This window comes from Dipteris shenzhenensis, chromosome 22 (genome assembly GCF_047967505.1).
Source record: "Dipteris shenzhenensis isolate YYH24624 ecotype China chromosome 22, Dip_SZ_1.0, whole genome shotgun sequence".
NCBI classification, from domain to species: Eukaryota; Viridiplantae; Streptophyta; class Polypodiopsida; order Gleicheniales; family Dipteridaceae; genus Dipteris; species Dipteris shenzhenensis.
Window position 1 is genome coordinate 10,642,807 of NC_141617.1, and position 25,714 is coordinate 10,668,520.

The following is a 25,714-nucleotide window of genomic DNA, read 5'->3' on the forward strand; positions in this document are numbered from 1 at the left end:
CAGCTCAAAATTCTCCATCTGTCGGCACCATGTCTACTTTATGTGATCTGCTCACGGGTTGAGCTCTTCACAATGGCTAAGGGCTGTTGGCTGGCGTATCTTGCTGGAAATATCCACATACGTATTGTCTTCTTTCTGTATTTGTGTGCAATTGTTGTGTGTAGCATGAGATCCTTGGAACCAAGGTTTAGCTAGAGGTTTGCTGCCTCGTCTCTGGCAATCCAAGACAAACAACTGACAAGAATCAAAAATCTGGAAATGAAAACATGTCCACTTCCTTTGTCACAATTTCTGACTTCCCTACTTACCCCATGTGAGAAAAAATTCAGCTCCAAAAACATTTGGCAACTCAAATATGACCAAAAAAATTTGAGCTCTACCCTAAATTAATATAGATTGGAGACAGCGACACTGATTGAAATCCCATCTATCAAAGTGTTCTCTTTACAATCTTTAGACAAGCTGGTGTATCTTTTCAGCAACTTTTTAAACATTTTGAAAATGAGATAGGCCAGGCACATATGATACAAAACCCCCAAAAAAAACAAGAGCATACAGATCAAAATTTCTCTGCTCAATCAGACAAGCTAACAAAATATAAATATACATAGATTCACATATGTATAATTAAGCTTCACACAGGGGCAGGGTGCTGCTTGGCTTGCTTCTTCACTCTCCTTCTGTACTCAGCCACATCCTGCATTGTTTTGCGAACACAGATCAGATACGATTACAATGTGTTTCACAGCTATACCAGTACCAGGGCCCAAATGAAAAAGTAACGCCAAGTAAAGACTAGAAGAGATTGCTACCCAAAATGAAGCATTTCCTAAGAAGAATCAAGCACTCCTATGACAGAATCCACAACCACATGTACACAATAGCAGTAGCAATCTAACTCTAGGACTAGTTCACACACACAGAGAAGATGAAGATGAAAAAAGACATATATAGATGCAGCCCAAACAGGCTAAAAGAAGCTCCACAAACTCAACAAATCGCCAAATTTTGCTGATAGCCTGCAGAGCCCCTTCCCATGAGAGGATACAAGATGGATCAACTGATGCCCACAAGTGCTCACTCGTGATTTGGTTGGTGATCTCTTTGCATACACAATGGTACTTGATGCACACTCCGACTAAAACACCCGCTCAAAGGTGCTATCAAAAAGTCAAATCTACTGATGGGACACAAGGGAAAAATGCAACTCTATTAATCAAGAAAGGGAAATGGAGGAAGGAACCCTAAATACAAGCTACAAGTCCCCAATGATTAGCAAGCTCGCCAAATGGAGAAGTGTATACACCAAAATGACTCATCTGCTGCAGTAAGATCTTGACTCTTCTGAAGCTCCAAGGTGCACACGAACCTCCTCAACAGGCTACCATCATTTGTCTCACCAAACCCTGAAACCCTAAAATCTAGCAGTCAGGGTTTGGTGAAAAATCTAAAGATCCAACCCGCATCTATGAGATCCCTTTGATGAGGACGTAGAGTGAAAACTAATTACATTTCATCTTGAAAAGTAGGAGGATCTGATGGTAGGATTCTGCAGAGGTAGCCTCCACTTCGGGTCAGTCTATGAAACCTTATCCAATCAAGGAGCTAAGTCCTAGAAAGGAGGAAGCTTGCAATGTCAAGTAGTTGAGCTCAATTGAAGGCATGCTTTCTAGCTGCCACTTCACTAAGACGTGGAGTACCCACCATAAAGTTGGTGTGACTTGAATCATCATGATAGCAACATGCCAAAACCTCCGTCACAAGGTGGTCCATTGAAGAACCTTCAACTAGGTAACCAAGCCTTCTAATTATTATAGTTGGCACAATGACCCAACTACTAGTCAAACCATTTCTAGACGTGATTGACGACTAATTCTAAGACCGTATGACACTAGACCTTACATTGGTTGCACGATCTTGGCTCCAAGACACTTGGCAACTTGGAGAAGACTGGAATTTGCATACCAAAAACAAAAGACAGCAGGAATTGCGGGCCTGGAAAAAGCAATCTACTTGGATTCGTTTTGACAGCAAATTGTTGAGAGTTCACGCTCAACATCATGTGATCATGTGTGCATAGCACCATCATGTGATCATATGTACATAGCACTAACCTTATAGAGTGCTATAAAGGAAAGGGTTAGATCCTCTAATCCTAACCTTAAATGGATTTGTATATATTCTACATTTTCAACTAAATCTAGAGTACAGTTAGTCATTTGTGGTGTGCTCTCTAGCTAAGCCCTCTTTCCTCATCTCCACTCTTCTTGTCATGTGCACCGATTGGTATCTGACGTGTACTTGGTACACAAGACTAGCTCAAGTAGCCTGAGAAGGCTGAGAGTTAGGCAAGCTTGATTCTCGGATTGAGTAGCAAGGGTACGAACCAATTAGAGGTCTTCGCTATTTTTGGCGCTTGGGGCCCGAGGCTATATAAGGGGCCCAGAGGTTTAATTCTCAGAGAGCCGATCGGAGCAAATCTCGTTCCCAAGTGCTAGGTCAGATCCTGGATTGAGACGCGGACGCACACTTGCATCATAGCATAGCCCAAGGCCCGACAACAGATGCTAGGCTTCATAGCGCCATCTAGTGGTATGGGACACTAGGCTGGTTAGGATCTGGTTGGGAGTTCGTGCCATTAGCTCAGCTCATGGCTCGGAGGGGACATCTCTTGATTCGGGATCGCATCCCATAGATGTCATGGTTGGGTGGTGAGCAACCTGCTCAGATTCCTCACGTTTGGTGTGTTCTTGTGTTTGCTTGCAGATCAAAGGTTTCAAGAGTGATGGGGTCATGTCAGTTGGTATTAGAGCCAACTCCTGAGGTAAGAACTTCTGTTGCAAGAATTTTGGATGATTTTATCTCTGAGTATGCCCTAATTTCGAAATTCGTGCTCAAACCAGGCAAGTGTTTGTTGGTTCATCGATTAAGAAGTGATCAAGTTTAGGAAAAGAAGGAAGAAGAGAGAGAGGGTGAATTCGAGGCTAATAAGTGGAGTTAGGTGAGAGAGAGTATGAGATGTAGCTAGGAGAGAGTGGAGAGGATTGTAGGAGAGACGTGAGAGGGGCCACTAGGCAAGCGATGGATTGAGAGGAACCCCAGGGGATCCCCTGTACGGTCAGGGCTGCACAATAATTAGGTGACGCATGCAGGATAGTGTAGAGGGATAAACCATAGGCTGGAGCAAGATCGCGGCCAAGCTGCTGTTCGGGGAGGCTGGACGCCAAAAAAAGCACCAACCCTCCAAGTTTGGGAGGGTGGGCTTTCTTAGAAAGCATAGCTTTCTAAAAGCTGTACCTTCTACGTTATAGCCTGGCAAGACCATAGTTCTGTCTCAGCTTATGCTTGTGCGCACGAGAAGATCCCTCCACACCCCTGGCAGATTTCGTCACCTAGGTATGGCTTGCAGCAGACTTCCGTACGGCACAACCAACAGCGGGGCTAGCAGCAAAAGTCTCAAGGTTCACTGACTCGAGCTGATCGTCAACTTTGTACCTCTTTCATCGACCATCCTCTCTTCTCTTTCGTCAACTCCTATCCGAACAGTTTTTTCTTTTGCTCCACTCTCCTTCAAGCTCCGATCCCACCTGTCACTTCTCTAAGTTTACTCCCTTCATCCTCATCCTGTATCAAGGTTTCTTGTAAATACAAGATCATGTCTCAAGGTTTTGTGTAAAGTACGCATGCAAACATATGGTTGATTCAGTAGACCCCACGCTTGCGATGGGAGATCAGGATATGAACTACCATGCGGAGGATGACCAAGGTCTCTATGATGATCTGATTGTTAGAAAAGACCCAACAAAGGGTACACGCAACGGAAGACTTATAGTACTGCCCAGATAACCTGGACCATGAACTCTCGCTGAGTTCTCAAGCAAGTACTCTTCTGCTTCAGTACTCTTTGTCCATCACCTTCTAGCAATCTGCGTCCGAGATTTGAAGAAGCACCAATACTTCCCCTTCTGCCTTCGAAGAAGGCCAATTCCTTCCAATCTCTTATTACCTAAGACAAATGAAGAGCACAATCTCTCCACAGCATGCTATAAAGGCTCAAATGCAAAATATCAAATACATACCAGACTGTTGTACTGCCTAAATGTTCGCTCTGAAAGCAAACTCTCATTGAGGCACCCACCAAGCGCTTGTGTAATCCTGTACTGTCCCCTTTTGAACTCCAGCATCCATCTGACCATGAGACCCCATGGCCTTCCATGGAATCCACCCTCGTGTCAGTGTCAACAGCCACACACTTGGAAGGTACCAAGCACTCCATGCTGTCCTTCATCTTCACAAAGGCATCTGACTCCTCGTCGACCCACATCTCTATGTCAAACATCCTTACTATGATTTCTAGATCAACATATCTAACCTCGGTAACACTCGATGATGTCACCAAGAACAACTCTTCGATTACCACATTTGCTTTGGCCTTTCCCTCTTAATCTAAGTCAGACTCCTGTTTGTTTTTCAAATCCGCCTTTTTCTTTCTGCAGTCCTTCCTTCGCCAGCAGAATCCTTTGCCAACATCGCCTTGTCGTCTTTGTCCTCGTTGTAGAGCTTCTTCTGAGCTTCCTTCTGTAGCAGTAATGGACACAACTCCTCAAACGTCAGAGGTTTGGTCCTCTGTCCTACTGTCACAGCCGTAACAAAGCTTTTGAAACTCCAAGGCAATCTCCTTAGTACCATCAAGGCCAAATGGCATGAGTCTGTCTTCTGACCAATTGCTGCCAACTGATCCCGAACCACCTTGACCTTCGTCAAATGGCTATGTACTGTATCTCCTTCTTCCATATCAAGATTGTAGAGTTGATGCTGAAGAAGCACAATCCGGGAGGTATTGTCTGTCTCGTACAGATCCTTCAGGGTGACCCATGCCTCTACTGACGTCTCGGCCAGTTGGATATGCGGAAGAACAGAGTCCGCCGTAGTCCCTATGATTATTGCCAAGGCATGGGCATCTCTTTCTTCCCAAGCTTCAAGCTCCTCTCTGTCTACTGCCATGAGTACCTCCCCTTTATTGTCCACTATGTCCTCCGGCTTCGACTCCTCTCCCATGGTCAGCTTCCACAACTTCCGAGCCACTAAATGACTCCGGATCTTCACTTTCCAAATCGGGTAATTAGTCCCGTCTAGGTTTCCAAACTCTCCAAAATTAGGGATAGTGAAAGAGAGAAAACTGGGGAAGGAGGAAGGGAAAGCAGGGGCTGAAGAGGCTGTAGAGGTCGACATCTCTGCTGTTTGTACCACACAGCAAAGCCAACCAAACTCAATTTCAGTAAACCAGAATTCTGAATTCACTTGACTGAACCTGAGTCACCCTCCTTCTCGCAAGGGCACAATCCTCCAGTCGTGGAAGTCGATTCCCTAGAGCTTCTGAATCAGGGTCGTCCTTCAGCAAGGTTCCTGCCTTCAGGCTCCTACACCTGTGAGCTTCCTACTTGGGCTCTTATACCATGTTAGAAAAGACCCAACAGAGGGTACACGCAGCGGAAGACTTATAGTACTGCCGAGGAGCTCACACACTGTGCGGTGTGGGTGTGGAATCACAAACTTCTTTACTTATGTGCATACAATAGGTGTGCAGACTCATCAATAGACAATGAACCAACCAGAGAGAGAAACCACCAAAATATATATATTTCCGTCCACAACTATGGACACAATACAAAAGAGACAGATCCAGAGTCCCACCAATGATGTGGTCCTCTGATCTTACCACAAGGTCCTTCTCCTATCTGCTGGCTATCTGTAGACTCGAGTCCGCGTGCTCCACCTCGAGCTTCTGTAGACTTTCCGTCCTTTGCAGCCTTCTTCTCTTGTGAGGTGCTGCCCATGTGGCAGCCCCCTCTCTCTTTCTTCTCTGGGCATCTTCTGCCCTAGGTCTCCCTCCCCCACGCTCTCCTCATTTGGGGGCTTACAGATGGGGAGGTGACCTTTCCAACACTGATTACGAAGAAAGCCTTCAATGAATTCACCACTGCTCTTGATGGAAAGTTTGAGCAGGTTAAACGAATCAAATGGGGTTGCCACAGCAACTCCAAGGCATTCAGACTACACTCACACTTTTGAATAGCACTATTCAGGCACTCACGCATGTGGATGCCATGGCTTCAATGTTAGGTCCGAACATCACTCCATATCCTTTTCCCGGAGATCAGAAGTCTCGTACCAAGGAAGTTGTTGACACTTGGTTGCACAAGTGGCAAGTAGAAAATACAGCTTGTAGCAGGGTTTATGTCAAGAAAGACTCTATTGTGGTGGAAGGAACTGCAACCTAAGCCTGCAACATGGATAGAATTCGAAGGGGTCTTCAGGAAAGAGTTTCTTCTGAAGAAGGAAGATTACGATATCGTAGGCAAGCTCAAAGCCCTCGATATGTCCAAGCTGAATCTGACTTTTGAGGTTTATCTTCAGAGGTTTCGGAATTTGCAGACCATAGCTACAAAGATGGATCCAGTGACCTTGTTAGGATCAAGAACAACAAGTGTACCACTTTGCAAGAGGCCATGAATTACGCGCGCATATATGATGATACCAACACAAAGGGAACCACAGTTACCGACACGGGTGAAAAGAACAAGAGGAAGTTCTTCCAGTCTACCACTGGTACAACAAAAATTCAACTCGGCGAAGAATGGTCGTGCCCGTTTCCTTCGTACCTTGAAGCTAAAGAAATAAGGACGTTGCTTCATATGCGATGAGCGGAGCTACACTAGGAATGATTATCGTAAGCGCAAGAACCAAAAGCAAGCACTGATACCGAAGCTCCATGCGAGTCTAGGTACCAAAGCTAAGGGAGCTAATCAAGTTTCGATGACAAGTATTTCTGTAAATGTCATTACCTGCCCACTTTTTTGTAATTGCACTTTTAATAATTCGTTATTTGGTTCCCATGATCTTTTCGGAGTTTATGGAGAAGTTAGGAACCAAAGAGTTCACATTCTCTTTGACCCGGGCAGCTCTCACAACTTTGTTAATTACAAACTTGTGCAGAAGATGGGACTGTCCACGATACCTAACGATCACACCTACGAGGTGCAACTTCCAGCTAGGAAGCTGTTTTGGGATCGCAAGATTGAAGCACTTTCTATCCGGATTCAAGACAATAGAGCGGCTCTTACGTGCTATGTCATGCACTTGGAGCATGTAGACTTGTTAATCAAAATTGAGTGGTTTAAAACCCACAATATTCGGATTGGATGGAAAGAGCATACTCTTTCTTTTTTGGATAAGGACACCCAATTTTGTATTCGGTGTGATAATATTCCTTCTTCTCAGGGACATATTGTATCTGCGATGCAGCTTCGGAATATATTAAACACTTCTCATTATGATGTGTATCACTGTGTTTTCATTTCACTTGCTTCATTTCTTGTTTCTGTTAATAACAAGAATGATTTAAGTGTGTTTGAACACCGTGACGTGAGAACGTTGTTAGATGATTTCATGGATGTATTCCCTGCTCAACTGCCGAAAGGTTTATCTCCAAAACGGGCAATAGACCATCGCATAGATTTAGTACCTGAGGCTCAACCTATTAGTGTTCCATCTTATAGAATGAGCCGCTTGAGGAGGATGAGTTAGCTTCACAGCCACAAGATTATCTGAATATGGGCTATATTCGCTTAAGTAAATCACCTTGGGGAGCACCTATCCTCTTAAGAAAGAAGAAAGATAATTCGTGGAGAATATGTGTAGCTTATAAACGATTGAATAAAGTGACAATTAAGAATCGATAGCAGAAATCCTTTTGGTGTGAGTGCCTCTCAGTCAAAAGGGTCAAAAGAGACTGAGGATGCTGAGGATGTTGATGTTACTTTAAGGCACAATTAGTAAGCACTGTGGGAGCACTAACGCAGCTCACAGAAGACCCAAGGTTCTTTGAGTTTATGCAAGGAGAGAAAGAAGCATTCTCATGGAGCGGGGCCTAGTGGGGTTCAAAAACAGCCATTTGGAGTGAATCCATTGGATGTACAGCCTCCAATAATGCCAAATGTACAGGGAGTTTTATGGCAGCAGCCCTTTCAAGGCCCTGGTATGGTTATGCATGGTCAAGGGACTGATTTTCAGAATTTAAATCAAGGGCAGCAAGCTTTTCCCCAATCCTTAATGCATCCAAGGTATTTTGGATGGGGTTCAGTATTTCAGGCAATGGCTTGTCAAGTTAATGATGGTCAAGGAATGCTTGGAAATTACCCTGTTGGTTTTCAGCGTGGGATGCAAGGGATGCAAGGTAATGTATCTAGGGATATGCAGCCCACAATGCCTAACATGATGTATGGCAATATTGGCATGCAGCCAGGAATGCAAATTGGAAACTCACGGACCTTTGAGGCTGGAGTGAATGCAATTCAATCTCCATTTTTGCAGCCACCTGTGTATGACACTCTGACACCCAGAGGGAAGGTAAAAGATTACAAAGAGGGTGGTGCAGCAGTAAAGTTTGAGACCTTTAATGGGGCTCATGACAAGTTGAAGGCTTTAACTTTTGTGCAGCAGTTTGAAGCAACCTTCTCGAGGCGAGCTTCACTGAGTCATCTAAAATGTGAAAGGCAACCACCTTCTCGAAGGGGAATGCTCTAAAGTGATGCGAAACTGGTATTTGAGCCGACCACACCGACGCCAGGGCTGATGAGGTTGCAATTGACAAACGCTAGCCTTCTGATACAATATGCTCGGAGCAATGGCCAGCAAACATGGACTGCTGCTCAAAGATTGCCAGATAGTCCGTATGCAGTGCCAAGACTCTGCGGCCCATATGGGATATGCACGCCAAATGCAAACGGGATTCACTACTCCTGTGAATGCCCACGATGTTTTCATGCAACGGACAATAGCAGTTTCGTTGCTGGCTGCATACCTGACGTCCCCTTCGATCGTAACTCCGGCACCCAATTCTTGAAATTCCCTGGCACACAATATAGCCAGTGATCGGTATACAACTACTACTTCCTGAATCCAATCGCCACAGAGCAAACATGCATGGCTAATTGCGATGACGAACCCCGTTGCATGGCTGTTGTGTTCAATAAGTCTAATGGATGTTTTTTGAAGACTCTGGGACAAATGCACAATGGAAACACGCTCAACGCAAATACTTCTTCCTTTCTTCGTGATATGGGCTCAGCAGGGATGCTACTCTTACAGTAAGAGGAGGATAAATAGGCTCGACAAGGTTGGTGTTGAGGCTATGTTCAAACCCTTAGCAAAAATATCGAAGACATTTGGATGTGATGCTAGGAGGACAATACTTATTGATGACTCTCCATACAAGGCTTGTATCAATCCTCCATCAAATTGCATATTTCCTTTTACGTTTAATGTGCAAGACAATGAAGATAGCATTCTACTAGGTGAGTTGATGCCTTACTTGCTACAACTTGAAGCGGCCAATGATGTGCGCATCGTGATTGAGAGTAATCAGCAACCGGTGGTGGAGGGCCATAAAGATTTCAATCTCATCCAGGAAGTTCTTGAAGAATGGAGTGATCAAAATCATAAATGGTCAATAACAGAATATAATACAAGAAAGCTTCCTCCTGCATACCAACTAAGGACGAGGGTTAGATGTGATAAGAGAGAATTAGAGGGCGCATTCCATATGCCAAGTCACGGTGGTGGTCAGTTCTTTCCTCAACTTAACATGTCACAAATAAATATGCTAAGGACTGCTCCACCCATCGATAGTATGAGTGCTATGCAAGCTTCTCATATGGCTATAGAACTAGGGTACAAAAGTCGCTATTGAGGATCATGTAATTGATAAAGTGCCACGCAGTAGTCCACCAAACAAGGCACCTCATAGGGTGAGTGCAACTCAACAAGAAGAAATCATGAGCAAAGTGAAGGACCTTTTGGATAAACTTTAAAGGGCTGATTCAGTCCCTTACAATTCACCAATTATGTTGGTGCAAAAGAGCGATGGTTCTTGGAGAATGTGCATTGATTATCGTGCACTGAACAAGATAACCATAAAAAACAGATTTCCAATCCAAGGATTGATGATATTAATGATCGAGGAGATTGGATTCTGATCAGTAGGTTATCTCCTCTCCTCTCTTCTCCATCACTTTCTCCCCACTCTTGGGTGGGCTAAAGTCCATGGCCCAACCGAGGGGGTTTGACCTCAGCTTGGAGTTCTTTACAAATCGACCTCACTCAGTTTAATCTCTAGGAGGCTCTCCTCTGGTCACTGTTCTGCTCCAAGTCGAAGTTTCTAATATTGCAGATTGCTTTCTACACAGTCAAAGAATCGACCATAATTTTTTAGGTTTGCTCGGATCACTTCAAAGTAAAAAGTACGTTTATTCTTTGGAAGATAAGCTATATTTTTTCCTTCTGAGACAAAGACAGAATCGTTGCCGTTTGGCCGTGGTGAAAGTCGCAAGCAGAGGGGTAACTGGCAAACTGTTTTTCCTTTAATGAGGGAAAGGAAACAAGAGAAGCAGCCTTCATTTACTGCAACAATAGCTTCACCCTTGGCTAACACTAGGCAAAATGAGGTCCTTATTCTTTTACAACAACAAGTTCTCCTCCTCAAGAGGAGAACAATGAGCTGAAGCAAAAGTTCCAAGAGCTAGAAGAGAGAGTAAAAGTGGCTGCGAGCAAACTAGAAAAGGCAAGCCCCATTTAAGCTCATAATGAAGTTATCTTAAGTCAAATGAAAGAGATGCATGAGAAGCTCAAGGGAGAGATCCAAGAGAAGCTCAAAGGAGAAGTAAAGAGCTCCTTAGATACACAGATGTCTACTCGACTACAAAAGGAAGTTAAAGAACAAGCCGATAGACTGTGCAACTCAAGAGTGCTCAAGATTGGAGGTTTACCAAACAACTGGTTCATAGCTGAAGACTCTTATGAAGAGACTCGTGAGAAAATTAGCAAAGCTTTACTAGGAGTTAAATGGGAAGACTTGGAGTTTAATATTGCAATCCTTACCTTCGAGTCAAAAGATGAAAGAACTCAAGTTGCCATACAATCAAATAAGTTGCAAGGATTAAGCGTGTGGATGGCAAAGGTACTCAAAAGCTCAATTAAAGAATAAGACCTCGAAGCTTGCAAAGGTAAAGGTGGCCAAAAAATAAGGAAAATGGGTTGTTTTTTGAGATGGCAAGGCTTTGATCAGAGACTTCAAAGCCAAGAACAAAGACCCTCAATCTATAACTGATGTACGATTTGATTTTTTTCCTGTCTCAGTTTCTTGTTGTTCATCTTTTTTAGTTGAACAAGTTGTATATGCTGGAAGTAATGTAAAACCCTCTTTTATTTAAATTTTTAAAGGATTGATGATATCTTGGATAGATTAGAAAGAAAGAAAGAAAGTTTATTAAAGTCTTCGGGAGACCGTGAAGGTCTATGAGACTAAAGATAACAAATACAATGAGCATAAAGGTGGCGGTCTCAAAACAGGCCAGCCAACCGTTTCTACAAAAAGGAGGTTATGAAGGACGGTGTGTCTAGTCCTGATACAAAAAATATGTGTCTACCTCCAAATGATACAAAAAAGAAGGAGGGGGCACCAAAAATGGGGGGAGATACAGTATACATGTGCAGGTGGTGATCGTCAGAGACCAATCATAGAGGGGCCGTCAAATGGGAGGTCGGAAAAAACCCTACGACAGATGATTGGCCTCTGACGTCACGCGGCCTAGTCGAGCTCGATCGTCGGGGGCGGCGGGTGGCCCTGTGGATGGGTTAGCTATTTTCAGTCGCATAGATCTCAAGAGTGGGTTTCACTAATACACATTCGTCCAAAGATGTGTCCAAGACAACCTTCAAGACCAATTTTGGGTTGTATGAGTTCTTAATTATGCCATTTGGGCTTACGAATGCTCCTACCACTTTTAGTCGCATGATGGACAAAATCTTCCATGAGCATAGAGCTTTTGTGGACACTTTCTTTGATGATATGATTGTGTACTCAAAAGATGAGACAGAGCATAAGAAACATCTAGCAATAGTGTTTGCAAAACTCAGCAACCATAGGCTGATTGTAAATGCAAAGAAAAGTGAATTCTTTATGCCTGAGATTCACTTTTTGGGGCACATTATCTCTAAGGATGGAGTATGCATGGATCCCGTGAAGATTGAAGTAATTCGCAATTGGCCACAACTTAAGAATTTGCATGAAGTACGAAACTTTTTGAGCTTATGCTCGTACTACAGGCGATTTATATGCCATTCACCACTCTATGCTATGCAGAAGAAGAGAGCATCTTTCATGTGGGCTAAAAATTAGATTGCAACATTTGAGATGCTAAAAGAAAAGCTTACCACAGATCTTACTAAGTCTTCGGAAAGCTTTTCATGTCCAAGGCTCAAGCTGATGCATGTGGAAAGAATGGCCTTGGAGCGGTCATTATGCAAGAAGGACGGGTAGTGGCCTATGAGAGTAGAATTTTGCTGGATGATGAGAGACATCTGATTATTTATGAGAAGGAAATCATGCCTGTAATTCATGCCCTTGCTACGATGAAGCATTATTTGCTTAGGGCTGATTTCACAGTGCAGACAGATCATCAGTCTCTGAGATATTTCCTCACTCATCTGAGAAGCATATGCATGATTTCTTATCCATATTTCACTTTCAAATCGTGCATGTGGAAGGTAAAAAGAATGTAGTGGCCGATGCATTGTCAAGGAAGCCTCAAGTTTCCATAGTAACTATTGCTTACCACAATGAGTTGGATGCAATGAAGGACCAGTATGCTAAAGATGAGGATTTCTCCAGGATTTATGGCCAGCTATCTAATAAGCAGCGACATGACCATTATAGTCTCAGAGATGGCTTTGTTATGATGCATGGACGCCTTTGTGTCACGAAGCAATTAAGGTCAAAAGATTATGATAGAAAGTCGTGCTCCACAATATGCGGGACATAGACACATTGATGCTACGATAAAAGCAATGGAGCACTTTTTTTATTGGTCAACTTTGAGACGGGATGTGGATGCCTCCATAAAAAATTGCATCATCTACCATCAAGTTTGACAAGCAAAAGACACCTCGATTGTTGCAACCATTGCCAATTCCACATAGACCATGGGAAAACATTGCCATGGACTCCATATTTGATCTTCCTAGGACGCCTACGGGAAATGATGGTCTTTGGACCATTATATGCCAGTTCAATAAGCAGGCACACTTCACAAGGAATCATATGGCAAGGTTCTTGCATAACAATTTCAAATATCATGGGATGCCTTAGTCTATCGTAAGTGAGAGATCCGTGCATGAAGAGTCTGTTTTGGAGAGGGCTCTTTGAAAATATGGGCACTACATTGAGATTTTCATCTTCTTTTCATCCTCACTCGGATGAGCAGTTCAAAGAGAGCAATTCCGTTGCTCTTGATTTGATGAAATGTTATGTGTCTACGCATAAGACACAATGGGAGCAGTATCTGTCCTTAGTAGAATTTGCTTACAACAATACTGTGCATACTTCCACTAGGAAGCTCCTTTTGAAATAGTGAAAGGAGGAAAGAAAGTTCCACCTATCTTACATACAAAGGATAAGATTTTTTAAGCTGATAGGTATGTTGAAAGCATGGATGTGGCATATAAGAAGGTGAAGCAAGCTCTCCAAAAGACTCAAGCAAAGCGAAAGAAGGGAGCTGATCGTCACCATCGTGAATTAATATTTAATGAAGGTGATTGGGTTCTTTTGCGCTTTGAAAAGACAAGGCTGAAAAAAAAAGAGACAAAGACCGATTGTTTGCCAACTCAACATGAGATATTGTGGCCCTTTTCAGGTTTCAAAAAAGTTAAGTGATGTAGCTTACAAGTTGAAGCTACCGGATCACTAGAGGATTCACAATGTTGTCTTCAATGGTAATACATGCTTTCATGATGGTATATTCACATATATTTCAATTACTGCATATCCTTGTAACATCCAGATGCAATCGAGATCGCTTGCCATATTTCAAGAGAGAGGTATGTCACGAGGGCGTGAGTTTTTGTACTTGCATGTGGGCCCGGCCATGGGAATTAAGTTGGCAAGGTCACGGATGAGGGTGTGCAAGTTTCTCCCTAGGAAATTGTGCCTTCGAGGCAAATGAAAGGTCTAGGGCCAAGAGGGGCCCAAAGAACCTTAGGATTGAAGTTGGTCATTGGTGGGGTTTTAAAACGGCCTCACTAGAGGGGACCTAGGAGCAATGAAAGCCCTTGGCGGCAACCTAAGACATGGGCTGCCACATGGCATGCCCATGCAAGTCCTTTTGGATAGGAAGGCCTTAGGAGGCCAAAAGGAAGAAAAATGACGACGGGATTTTACAAAGAGGGTGTAGGCGCCGACAAGAGAGCAACCTGGTGGTCGTACGTCAATACGGAAGGTTTTTGAGAGTCGGGTGCAGCCGCGTGTACGGACAAGCCGTGGAGGATAAAGCTATTGCAGTACAAACTGTACGAAGCGTCTGTACATGAGCGTTAACTACGACTATACGGATTGGTTCCATACGAACTGTACGAGCTGTTGCACATGGGCCGTACAGAAAGTATGAGCTGCTTGATGGCCATGGGTTATAAGGTGCTGGCTTTGAGGTAGTATGGGCTGTACGACAATCACCCATTTGTCTTTGAATATGGGCTGCCGCCAAAGTGGCTGAATGGAGGTACTTTTAGCTTGACACGGCATGTATTGAGTCCATGAAGGTGTGCAAATAGCTCATGAATGAGCTTGGCTGAGCTCCTAGTTCGTAAAAGAGTGCACTTATGCCTTCTAGTGATTGCCCGTGAGCATTGGGCTGGTTTTGGAAGAGACTTGCTTGGCAAGACGGTTTACAATGAACGCTTGCAGAGGTTGTTCGTGCTTCTGAGCACCGTGGGCAGTTCAATTATGCTTTCACCCATTGTTTGGGTATTCCAGTGAGTCAGTGACAGATTGTCCGGGGAGCGTGTGGCCTTGTTTGGGCTGCTAGTAAACGCTCTCAGGTTAAATGCAAGTGTGTGCACTAAGAATGGATGCCTATGGTCACATGGGTGTGCAAAGCCCCATAGGGCTGATATTTGTGATGTTGATGCCTACTGAGAGTGGGAAGAACAGTGAATGCGAGTGAGTTGGTACTCATTGTGTATCTACTTGTGGGACTCTTCATTTAATAAAGAAATACCGAAAGGGGTGCCAAGGCTTTGGGGCCAATCTGTGTCTTTGTACTTGAGCAAGAGCGCTGTAGCCCCCCCCATCTATGTTTGGAGTGTTTGCTGAGTATTTTAATGTGAAGGCTTTAGGCTGGTTAGTTGTTTTACCACCCTCTTGTTGTCCTTGAGGCTGGTTTCACTTTAGAAAGGTATGTGGGGAGAGAAGACCCTGGACTCAATTCAATGGCATGCTCCACTAACCTGTCAAGTGGGAGACCATGTAAGGCTGCCAAATTGTACATCAAATGTGGCTGCTGCAGCAAGAGTACAGCAGAGTATGCTGCTGCAGACGATACACCAGAGACTGCTGCTGCTGCAAAGGAAGGTATAGCAAAGGTTACATCAGAAGCTGCTGCTGCAGAAGGTACAGCAGAGGTTGCTGCTGCTGAATGTAGACCACTGCTGCTGTAGGGGAAGTTGGGGGAGAAAGAAAGAAAGAAATTTTATTAGAGTCTTCGGAAGACCGATGGGTCTATGAGACTAAAAGAAAACCTGATACAAACCACAGTAAGGGTGGAGCTACTAAACGAGCATCATCACCCGTGCTGAGTCCTAAGTCTGATCATACATAGTCAAATACATCTGGGTGTGACAATGAAAAGAAAAAAGACTGCAGCGGAGCGAAATCCTCCATATGTCATGTCGCCCTGGCTGGTGCGTAGCCGGTGATGGGACGTTGGCATCTATCAAGGGGTGCCGTGCATCTCAATCTCCTGGAGGAGGCTCGACGCAAGACCAGAGCCACCGTGACTCCCGTGGGACGTGTCCCGGGTCTAAACAATGATGGGAGGTCCTCCAGAGTGATCTGAGAGTTCTTGCAGGGTAGGCAGTGAAAACAGGGCTTGAAACAGGGTATGCATCAGAGGTTACAGCAGGCATAGATGCTGGAATGTATGCTGGAACAGATGCTCTATCAGGGTAGGTAGCAGAGTACGCAGGATACGCATCTGTAGGTGTATGCATCTGTAGAAGAGTATGCCAAGGGAACAGCAGGGTGTGATGCAGTGTATGCAGGGTATGCATCCGGAAAAGAGTATGCATCTGTAGAAATGCATGCAGCAAGGTTACAGCAGGGTTTTCAGAAGACAATGCATGTGAAACACTGTATGGAGCAGAATATGCAGGAGGGAATGCATCTGAAGAACAGAGTATGCATCTGGGCATATATAGGAGGGTACAACATTGCTTGGCAGATATAAGAACATTCTAATGTTGACTGTTGCTAGGGTGAAGGCAAATGTCCTTCCATCTTTGACAAACTTGTAGATGTTCTCCTTGGCCATGTAATCTGCTGACCTGTAACATTGGTAAGGCTTGCCCAAGGTAACGCATCCACAATCCATGGGTACCACATCACAAAGGACTTGATCCTAGAAAGCACAAATAGCAATCTTGACTCCAGTAACCTTCAAAGATTGACCTTTGTTCATCTGTGACATGTGTATGGATGGGAATGGGCTTGAGCAGGCAGATGAAGCTTTTTTACAAGTTGGGCATTGACCAAATTCCTTTTGTATGTCATTGTCAGTAAAAATGAAACCAAACTCTCCTTCACTTGGCCCTTAGTGATGAGGAGTGCTTCCCAATGATGATGGTGAGTGTCAAAACCTTGAGAAAGTTATCATCATGAGATTCAGAGTAGTATTTACCGCTGTTTGCACCTCCACTTTGATTTCAAAATAGGCAGTATTCCTTCAGCATTCTCTCAATGTGACCACGTCACAGTGGCTGCAATGCTTTTTCAACTTTTGCTTCACATATTCTTCTGGGGGAAGCCACTTCTTCCATCCCTTATGCTGCTGTTGTTGCTGCTGCTGCTGCTTGGACTTGTCAGGGGGCTTTGGTTGAGAGAAACTTCTTAATCTCTACTCTCTATGCAACTAGAAAGCCTTGATTCAATGTCCATGGGCTGAAGAGATCCACCTCTTGCTGGATATGGGAAAGGTGTCCCCCAATGTATCTGTCATTCCCCATATCGTCCCCATCTTCTCCCTTTGTCGTCCGCATGATTTGATGGAAACTCTCTATGTATTGCCAAACTGACTAGCCTAGCTTCTGCCTAAAGAATTGCCACGTATGCCAATTGGTATGAATTGCTTCTCCATGGCTTGAACTAGTTCATCCCCTGTGGTGAGGGGAGTGTGGAGTCCTTTTTGGACACTACCTTGGATTGAGTCCCACCGATGCAAAGCTCCCTAAGTGAGCTTGATGGTAGCTAGATAAAAGCTTCTCTTTTTCATTGAATGGTTGGGCTGAAAATAGAGAGTTATGAGAATGTGGAGCCCCAAAGTGGGATTTGAGTTTCCCAGCACTTGAGTAGTGATTTGGGCAAGTTGTTGAGACATCTGTTGACGAAAGTCACTCATCTTTGAAGCCATCTCTCCCTCAAACTTGGATATTTGCCTTTGGAGGGCTGTGTGTCCATTCTGAAGAAGTGGAGTATAGCCTTCCTTTCCTCATTTCATTGAGCTCTTGATGAACTACAACTTCTGCCTTCTTGGGAGACATCATGGACACCCAAAGGGAGAGAAGTCTATGGAAAGAGAGAGAGAACTTCAAAGAGGAGGTAGAAGGAGTAGATTATGCAAGAAATGGGAAGACTAAGGGATGTAGAACCTCTTCTTCCAAAACCAAGCTCTGATACCAATGATAGAAAAATATTGACTTTACATCTATCAAAACTACTAACCATCTATGAAGTGCAGCAAATGCCCCCAAAAAAATGTTGCTGTTGTAGTGATTTTTGCAGTCAGAGCAACTGTTTAATGCCATCTCAAGTTCTTTTTGTTGCTGAAATTGAAGAACTTGAAAAGAGTCCTTACTGCAGTATAAAAAAGAGCAAACTGACGCTACCTTACAGCATCTAAATGGCTGCATCTGTCTCATGGAGTGCTTCAAGTCAGGGCTGACATCCATCAGGTCTTCAAGTTGTGGCCAAAGTGGATCAGCCCTTCAAACACATGGCTTGACTGTAAATAGAACTAGGCTTCCATGGCAACTCCATTTAACCTTCCTCAAGACATCTCTAGTGAGCCCCCTTGACACTCTGATACTACGTGGACGAACTTACCACGAACATATGTACAATAGTGGAAGAAGCTCCACAAACTCAACAAAGTAGCCACACTCTCCTAGTAGATATCAGTAGCCTCCAAAGCTCCTTTCTCGGCGGGCTAGGAGAGGGATCAAGTGATGCACAGACCAGTATTGATTTGCCAGCCGGCTGCTGCCACAACATCATCGACCAAATCAGCCCAGTCAGATGAACTGCACCACCACATCATCAGCCAACTGCATGTGAAACTGTCAGCCATCTGTCATCTTGAAAGGTGGCTACCATGTTCAGCATCAGACAATGCGCATGTCTTGTGTATTTGCAGGACAACCAATGCATAAGAAATTCAAGCATATGTCATGTGCCATGGGACGGCTGAGTTCCTCAGCTAGCCATCTAGAACTAGGTGGCTGTCCAGAGGGTGGAGCATCAATTCTCTAACATGGTTGACAGTAAGCTCACCTAGATCAAAAGAACCACTGAATATGCATTCTTTGACAGATTTCATTAACAAAGAACCAGTTTAATTGTGATCAACCTTGGAGAGCAACTATTGTCTACTTAGAAAGACTTCAGCAAATTGAACAAAATAAATTAACACCTTTATCCCGCCTTTTATCGTATGAGATAAGGCATACTTTCTTACTTTTTTAAAAAGATGATAAGGTTCATCTTGAGCAGGACTAGCTGGATTAGGTTCATTTAGAAGATCTTGAATGCCCACAAGTATCTGCTTCACTGTAATAGCTGGTCTCCATCCCTAGCAGAATAAAGGTGATTACAACTTAATATAGAGATACTCACAGTTACATATCTCCTATGACAATAATCTTGTTTAACAACCTATAGGGATGCATTCTGGTGATAAAAAGTTCCTTCTCCAAACTTTTTTTGCAAAGCATTTACAATTATACAAAATGTAAGCACTGCAGAAAATACTATTTCAAGGACTCTTTAAGAAAGGTGCCAGGGCACTTACATCATCCTCATTGAGAATCGAGAGACAAACTTTCCCTGATGGGTAAACATTCGGATGAAAGAATCCCTTGGGGAATTTGCATTCTGGTGGCTTGTGGGGATAGTCTTCACTGAAATGGAGTGTAAGGGGGAAGTAACCACCCTCCCAATCAGTCTGCATAAAGGATGGAATAATAAATTAGTCATCAAATATAGAGATCTCAGACACTGATACACAGAGCAGATCCATGTTAAAATTCTAAATATTATGAATAGTAAACGTGTGCAGGGGGCTGTCAATAATGTTAGTATTAACTGACCCATAGCTATGCTGAAAAGACAGGTGTCACAAGGTTAAACACAATGACACAAGGAGGACGTTAACGCTTAAGCTATTCTGGCCAGAATGAGCTTGACAATCATCAACATAGGTCACTGACGGCAAGCTCCTAAAAAATACAGATTTCTATAATGTATCCGCATGCTTTGTACACTAATAGCACTTATATGGACAGGATCATGCTCTGAAAACAACAAATTTTGTGGCAGGTAGACAAAGAACTCAAATCAGACAGCAATAATATTTGGATATCAAAACAGAACACACTGTTCTCTTGTGAAAGGGATGCACAGCTGTTTTCAGGGTACGTCATTCTGCCATGACATTACAATGGGGCATCCCCCAATCGTTTGACGATCCAGAACTTTACTTTGATTCTGGGTGGCTTGGCTCATCCATACCCTAAGTGTGGCCAGGCCAATCCTATGGAAGAGATACTTTCATAGAGCCGAACCAATCCTACGGAGGTATGGGTGAACTAATCCTATGGAAGAGATACTTTCATGGAGAGATACTTCTCTTTCTCTGTAAATCCTTTCATATGTATCGCCCTTCACAATGGGGTACCTCTCTGCACTCCTTTCCAGTTCTCTCTTCCCAATTTAGGAGAGGCAAGGGTGGCCAAGGGGTTACAAAAGAATCCAAGGGCCAAATTTACCCCTACTTGTAAACCCACCCAAGGCTGCAACCGTCACACCCACCCGACCTCCCTGCATATTTCCATTGTTATTGTGCCAAACTTACTATGAACCCATTTACGCCGACACCTCATACACCAGTGTGGGGCACAATTACGTTAAAAATCCATTCGTAACAATTGAGAGTTAAAACCGGTGTTCATGGCACGACTTTAAGCCCACGACAGACTTCAAATAATCTAGAATGCGTTTATATTCCCTCCCAATCACTACAAGGGGGCGGCCATAATACGAAAGCAAGACCTTCTTATGACGTATTCTGGCGCTACTGGGAACCAGCTTACCAGTCGAAGACCATAGGATATATTCAATGGAAGAAAACGAGTAGTTTCGCAACTTAATGCCGTCACTTGGAATATGCAGGAGCTTTATCAGAGTAATGGACAATGTGTGCTTCCACTCTGTTCTTCTCGTCATTCGTCTCAACTCAGGTGCACCGCAGAGAAGGTCAACCCTAGCATAGGTCTAAATCACACAGACAGCGCCATTCACGAAAATCTCTCGCCGCCAACACATCACACCAGCATCTCTCTCTCTCTCTCTCTCTCTCTCTCTCTCTCTCTCTCTCTCTCTCTCTCTCTCTCTCTCTCTCTCCACTTACGTTGTCTTTACCCGGAATAATACACTGCCAACGCATCAAATGCATTGACCCATCTGGCAGGGACTCTGGCTTTGCCACAAAACCCTGCACGAAACAACTTAAAGATTAGTCCTTCTACTCGAGGCTGGCTGCTCAAGCAGCTGTTGAAAACGTCAGAGGATGGTAATACAGAATTTGGGGACCCAAGGAAAGCTAAAAGGCAAAGACTCGTCTCCCAAACGTTACATGAGGGTGATTTTTCCGCCAGGATTTCCGCTCCTCGGAGAGGCGACCTCTGGCAACTCCTCCGGACATGGCAATGGCCTCGCGATGCAAAAGCAAGCAGAAATCTCAGAATGAGATAGGCTTCAGAGGCGCACAAGAAGGAGCAAGAAATCTAAGAGTGAGGATAACCTTCAAAGAACGAGAATTTGAATTCGGAAACCTCAGATCAGCGGGTGGGAATTTGGAAAGGGGTTTTTATTGAGGAGGGAAGCACCTCATAAACCGGGAAACCGGCTACCCGTCGGTAGGCTAGGAGCCACTTTTGCCGGTTAGACACACAAGAAAACTGAAAACCGGAGCCCGGTCGGTAGTCTAGGAGAGGAAACCAGGAGCTGGTTAGATAGAGAGGAAACTGGGAGACCGGCAACCCATCAGTAGGCTAGGATCTACTTTTGCCGGTTGGACACACAGGAAACCGGGAACCGACGAACCAATCGGTAGGCTAGGAGAGAGGAAATTGGGAAACCAACGACCAGCCTCAGTAGGCAACGAGCCGGTTAGACAAAGAGGAAACTGGGAGATCGGCAACCCATCGGTAGGCTCAGAGCCACTTTCACCAGTTACACATGGACCGACGATTGCGAGTGCTTCACCTAAGCTGAGCACAGGGAATCCAACCCACCGCGCAAAATGTGGAGCGGAATTTCTATCCAAGGGTTCAACACACCTCAACCACTCTGTTGAATGCGCTAAGTATTTGGCTCTAAGAGCCAAGCAAATAGCTACAAAGGAGCTTGCAGCCCCTGACAAATCGTGAAAATTGGAGCCAATGAGGATTTCGGTAGCACCATGGGGCCTCAAACAAACCATTTGCCACCCGACGCCCAAAGATTATCAGCCATGGGACCAACCAAGAACCACAATGTGTGCTTAGGGATCCACACGCCGTTGGATGAATATTGTTCAATCTACAATTGAGAAAAGGCACCTTACATTCAACATTGATGCTAGAAATATCACACACCCAGGATTAGTCTGCCATCCTGCCATTTTGTGGACCCTTGGTAAGCAATCATTGATCACCACCTATTCGGCGGATTTCATGGGATTCTTGGAATTCTGTCATAGTTACGTTCTCGATCACACATTACCATTATGAAGTGTCGTGCGATCGACGGCCCAGATTTCTCCTCCACAAACCCTAGCAGTGGATTATGTAGGGGCCATGAGTCTGACTTTAACTCAGATCGAAGTGGTGAAGCAGCAGAAGGTAGAGGCCATGAGTCAGCTTTTACCTCTCAGATAGAAGTGGCGAAGTGGCTCATATGAGGTAAAGGTCAGCTCATGGCCTTTACCTCCCATCAAAGTTAATGGGATGACGAGGTAATTTTCCTAAAAGTTTACCATGATGTGATGGGTGATTGTCAAAGTTTTGGACATATCGAGTCTATGGGAGAGAATAGTGCTAATGGTTGTTAAAACATACGTTAAAATATTGTATAAGTTGTGTGAGGTAGACTCTTAAGTAGATAAGAGGATATTAAGTGTGTGAAAGTATGTATGTAGGTGAAGAAGGAATGATGTTGTGAGATGAAGAAAGATTGTCACACTCCCCACTCACTCTATGTTTTTCCCTCCTTGCTCCTCCTTCCTCCTACATTTGGTATCAGAGTAGCTTTCCTCAGTTGTGAGGTTATGGTGTTAGGAAGTAGTTTTGGAAATGCAACATGGGCAGGCTTGTGAGCTTATGTGATGAAAGAGTTGAACCTCAAGAACGAGGTTGTGCCTTTGTATGTAGCAAAGAGGAAGCCATTGGTGGCTTATGGTCTCGTCAAATAGACCAATGAAGATGAGTAACCTATTCATGAAGAAGCGCTCAAAATGACAATGGGAGGTTGCAGGAAGACGTGTAGATCCAGGCAGCAATGTTGTAAGGAGCTCTTGCAAAACAGTTGTAAGTTGATGCGATGGAGACTTGTAGAGCAACTGCAAGTTAAAAAGAAGCATATCTCCACTACTCGTAGTGCTAACAAAGCCAATTATCCACATTCTTTTGTTCTAGTGGCAGCAGGCAAAACCAAAGAACATGAATGAAGAGGCAGCTAAGGAGCGATGACCATGATCCATGTCTTTTGTTTTGACCCACAAATAGAAAGAGATAGAAGGGAGGAAAATATATTTTGGAAGAGTGAGATCACCATTTAATATAAGAGAGAAGGACAAAGAGAACAAGAGTGCAATGAGAAGATGACAGTTAAAGGAGAAGTTGCAGATGAGAGCATTGGTAGCAGCAACACATTTGTGAGTCATGCATCAAATCTTGATGCAAAGAGACGGCATCTAAACGTGTTGAAAGCTCGTGGAAGTGGGTGTGAGGACCAGACAGATCAATACACAATTTTGAGCAATAGCAGAGACTTTTGTGATGAAGGGAATAATGTTATCCAATATGGAGAGTTCAAATGATTTAGAACTAGCTACAAAGCAATTGACTTAGAGCAGCACTCTAAAGACACGAGCAACTAAGAACCTTGAAGCTGGCTTTTGGATGGAGGTCTTTCGATGTTAGAAGTGTATGTCAATAATTCAAGTGAATCGTTTGCAACTTGCATTTCCATACAAAACCTCTTGCAATCCTTCTCGAGCAGAGTTGGATTTGGAAGATTTGGAAGGCAAAGATCATGCTGCTTAAGAACTACCCTAAAAGTAAACAGGCAGGAGCTAAAGCCTCAAATAAACCTCCACAATAACAAAACACATGGTGCAGGTGTTACTGCTAAAGGTACTAAAAAGTAACAGAGGTAGAGGTTTATCATGAGCATAGGACCCACATGTGATGTCTATCATTGACAATTTGGTAGCACACCTTTGGTCCTCATGATATGATGAGGATGCATGGAAAAATCAATGGGCAAAAGGTAAGAGTTATGGTCAATGATATTACAACATATAATTTCTTAAACTATTCATTAGTTAAGAAATTGAAGTTGCAGGGACTCCAAGTGCCCATAAATATGTGGTCTCTCTATCAAAGGGCAGTGATAAAAAGGTTTGGGACATCATGATTCATGGTGTGAGGACATTCAAAGCTATCAAGGCACCTTAGATTTCCAAGCATCTCGATCGAATAGATGTTCTTCTTGGTTGAGAACGGTTATATAGTCTTGGTCATTGTTTGTAGCAAAGCTATTTAAATAACTCCATTATATTTGTAAAAGATGGTAGAGCTTCCAGATTCAAGGAGAACATGATGTACCCAACTCTCTCCTTATTTGTTTGATGGAATTGGAGCAACTTCTAGAAGAGCAACAATGGGAGGTACTCTTTGTTAACTTATTTTTATTGGTGATTTTATTTCTACTATGTCTGAAAAGAATAGATTTTCTCTTGATGTGATTGAAAGTATGAATCTTCGTTTAACGATTTAATGGTTGAATTTGAAGATTTTTTTCGTGTAATTTTTCTAATAGTTTACATTCTAAGAGAGATGTAGATCACAAAATAGACATAATTCCTAGATCTACCCCTATTTGTAAACCACCCTATAGACTTAGTCAAATGGAAGAATGTGAGGTTGAAAGACAAATAGTTGAATACCTTACAAAATGCCAATTCAACCGAGCAATCGTGTTGGTCTTCAGCATTTTAAAGAAAAAAGATGGCACTATGTGTTTATGCATTGATTGTCGAGGCTTAAATAAAATCACAATAAAAAATAAGTATCTTATGCCTCGTATTGATGAGCTCTTTGATCAATTGTAAGGGGCAAAATATTTTACTAAAATTGACTTAAGATCAGGATATCACCAAGTGTGAATTAGAGAAGCGGATGCACCTAAGACATCATTTCATACTAGTACATGCATTATGAATTCAAAGCAATGCCATTTAGTTTAAACAAATGCTCCAGCAACTTTTGTGACACTTATGAACAGTGTCTTGAGGCCATATTTATGAAAATTTTCTGTATTATTCCTAGATGATATCTTCATCTCTAGTAAAACGAGGAAAAAGCATTTGGAACATTTGAGGAAAGTGTTCCAATTGCATAGAGACAACTCTCTTTTTACAAAAGAAGTAAAGTACTCGGGACATATTATATCCCAAGAACAGATTAGTATGGATCTTGAAAAGGTATGGGCCATATTGGAATGGCCACATCGTACAAACCTACAAGAATTGCAGACATTCTTAGGTTTGTCTGGCTTTTATAGGAGATTCATCCAAGATTATGCTAAAATTGATGTTTTGATGATGGGCTAGCTTAAGGGGATACCTTCATGTGGGATGAGCCTCAAAAGAATACTTTTGAGAAGTTAAAAGTGGCTATAGCATATCCTCCTTTCTTAAAGGTAGTAGATCCAATGAACCATACATGGTTGAAACAGATGCTAATGATTTTGCTATTGGAAGGGTACTTTTACAAAAGGGTTGACTAGTGGCTTTTGAGAGCAAAAAGTTAGATCATGCTCAATGGAATTACTCGACATATGAGAAGGAATTGTATGCTATAGTCTATGCTTTGAAGAAATGAATGCACTATTTGTATGGTGCCAAATTTGAGATCATTTTTTATCAAGAAAGCATTAAGTGGATTTGCAATCGTTAGAGCTAAAAGGAAGAAAAACTAGGTGGGCTAAAATAATGCAAGAGCTTGATATCAAATTGACATATCGAAAAGCTAAGTTCAATGTGGTAGTAGACTCCCTAAGCCAAATGCC

At 43.3% G+C, this 25,714-nt stretch overlaps 1 protein-coding gene across 1 annotated transcript; it reads right to left on the reverse strand.

Moving 5' to 3' along the window:
• Positions 1–412: 412 nt before the first annotated feature.
• Positions 413–21,222, reverse strand: LOC147887717 (SUMO-conjugating enzyme SCE1-like). Its single transcript, XM_087393454.1, has 5 exons — positions 21,015–21,222; positions 20,790–20,873; positions 19,173–19,325; positions 18,840–18,953; positions 413–697 (listed from the first exon to the last, which is right to left on the reverse strand). The coding sequence occupies exons 1-5, from the start codon at positions 21,081–21,083 to the stop codon at positions 635–637; spliced, it is 483 nt and encodes a 160-aa protein (XP_087249580.1). The 5' UTR covers positions 21,084–21,222; the 3' UTR covers positions 413–634.
• Between the last annotated feature and the right edge of the window lie 4,492 nt (positions 21,223–25,714).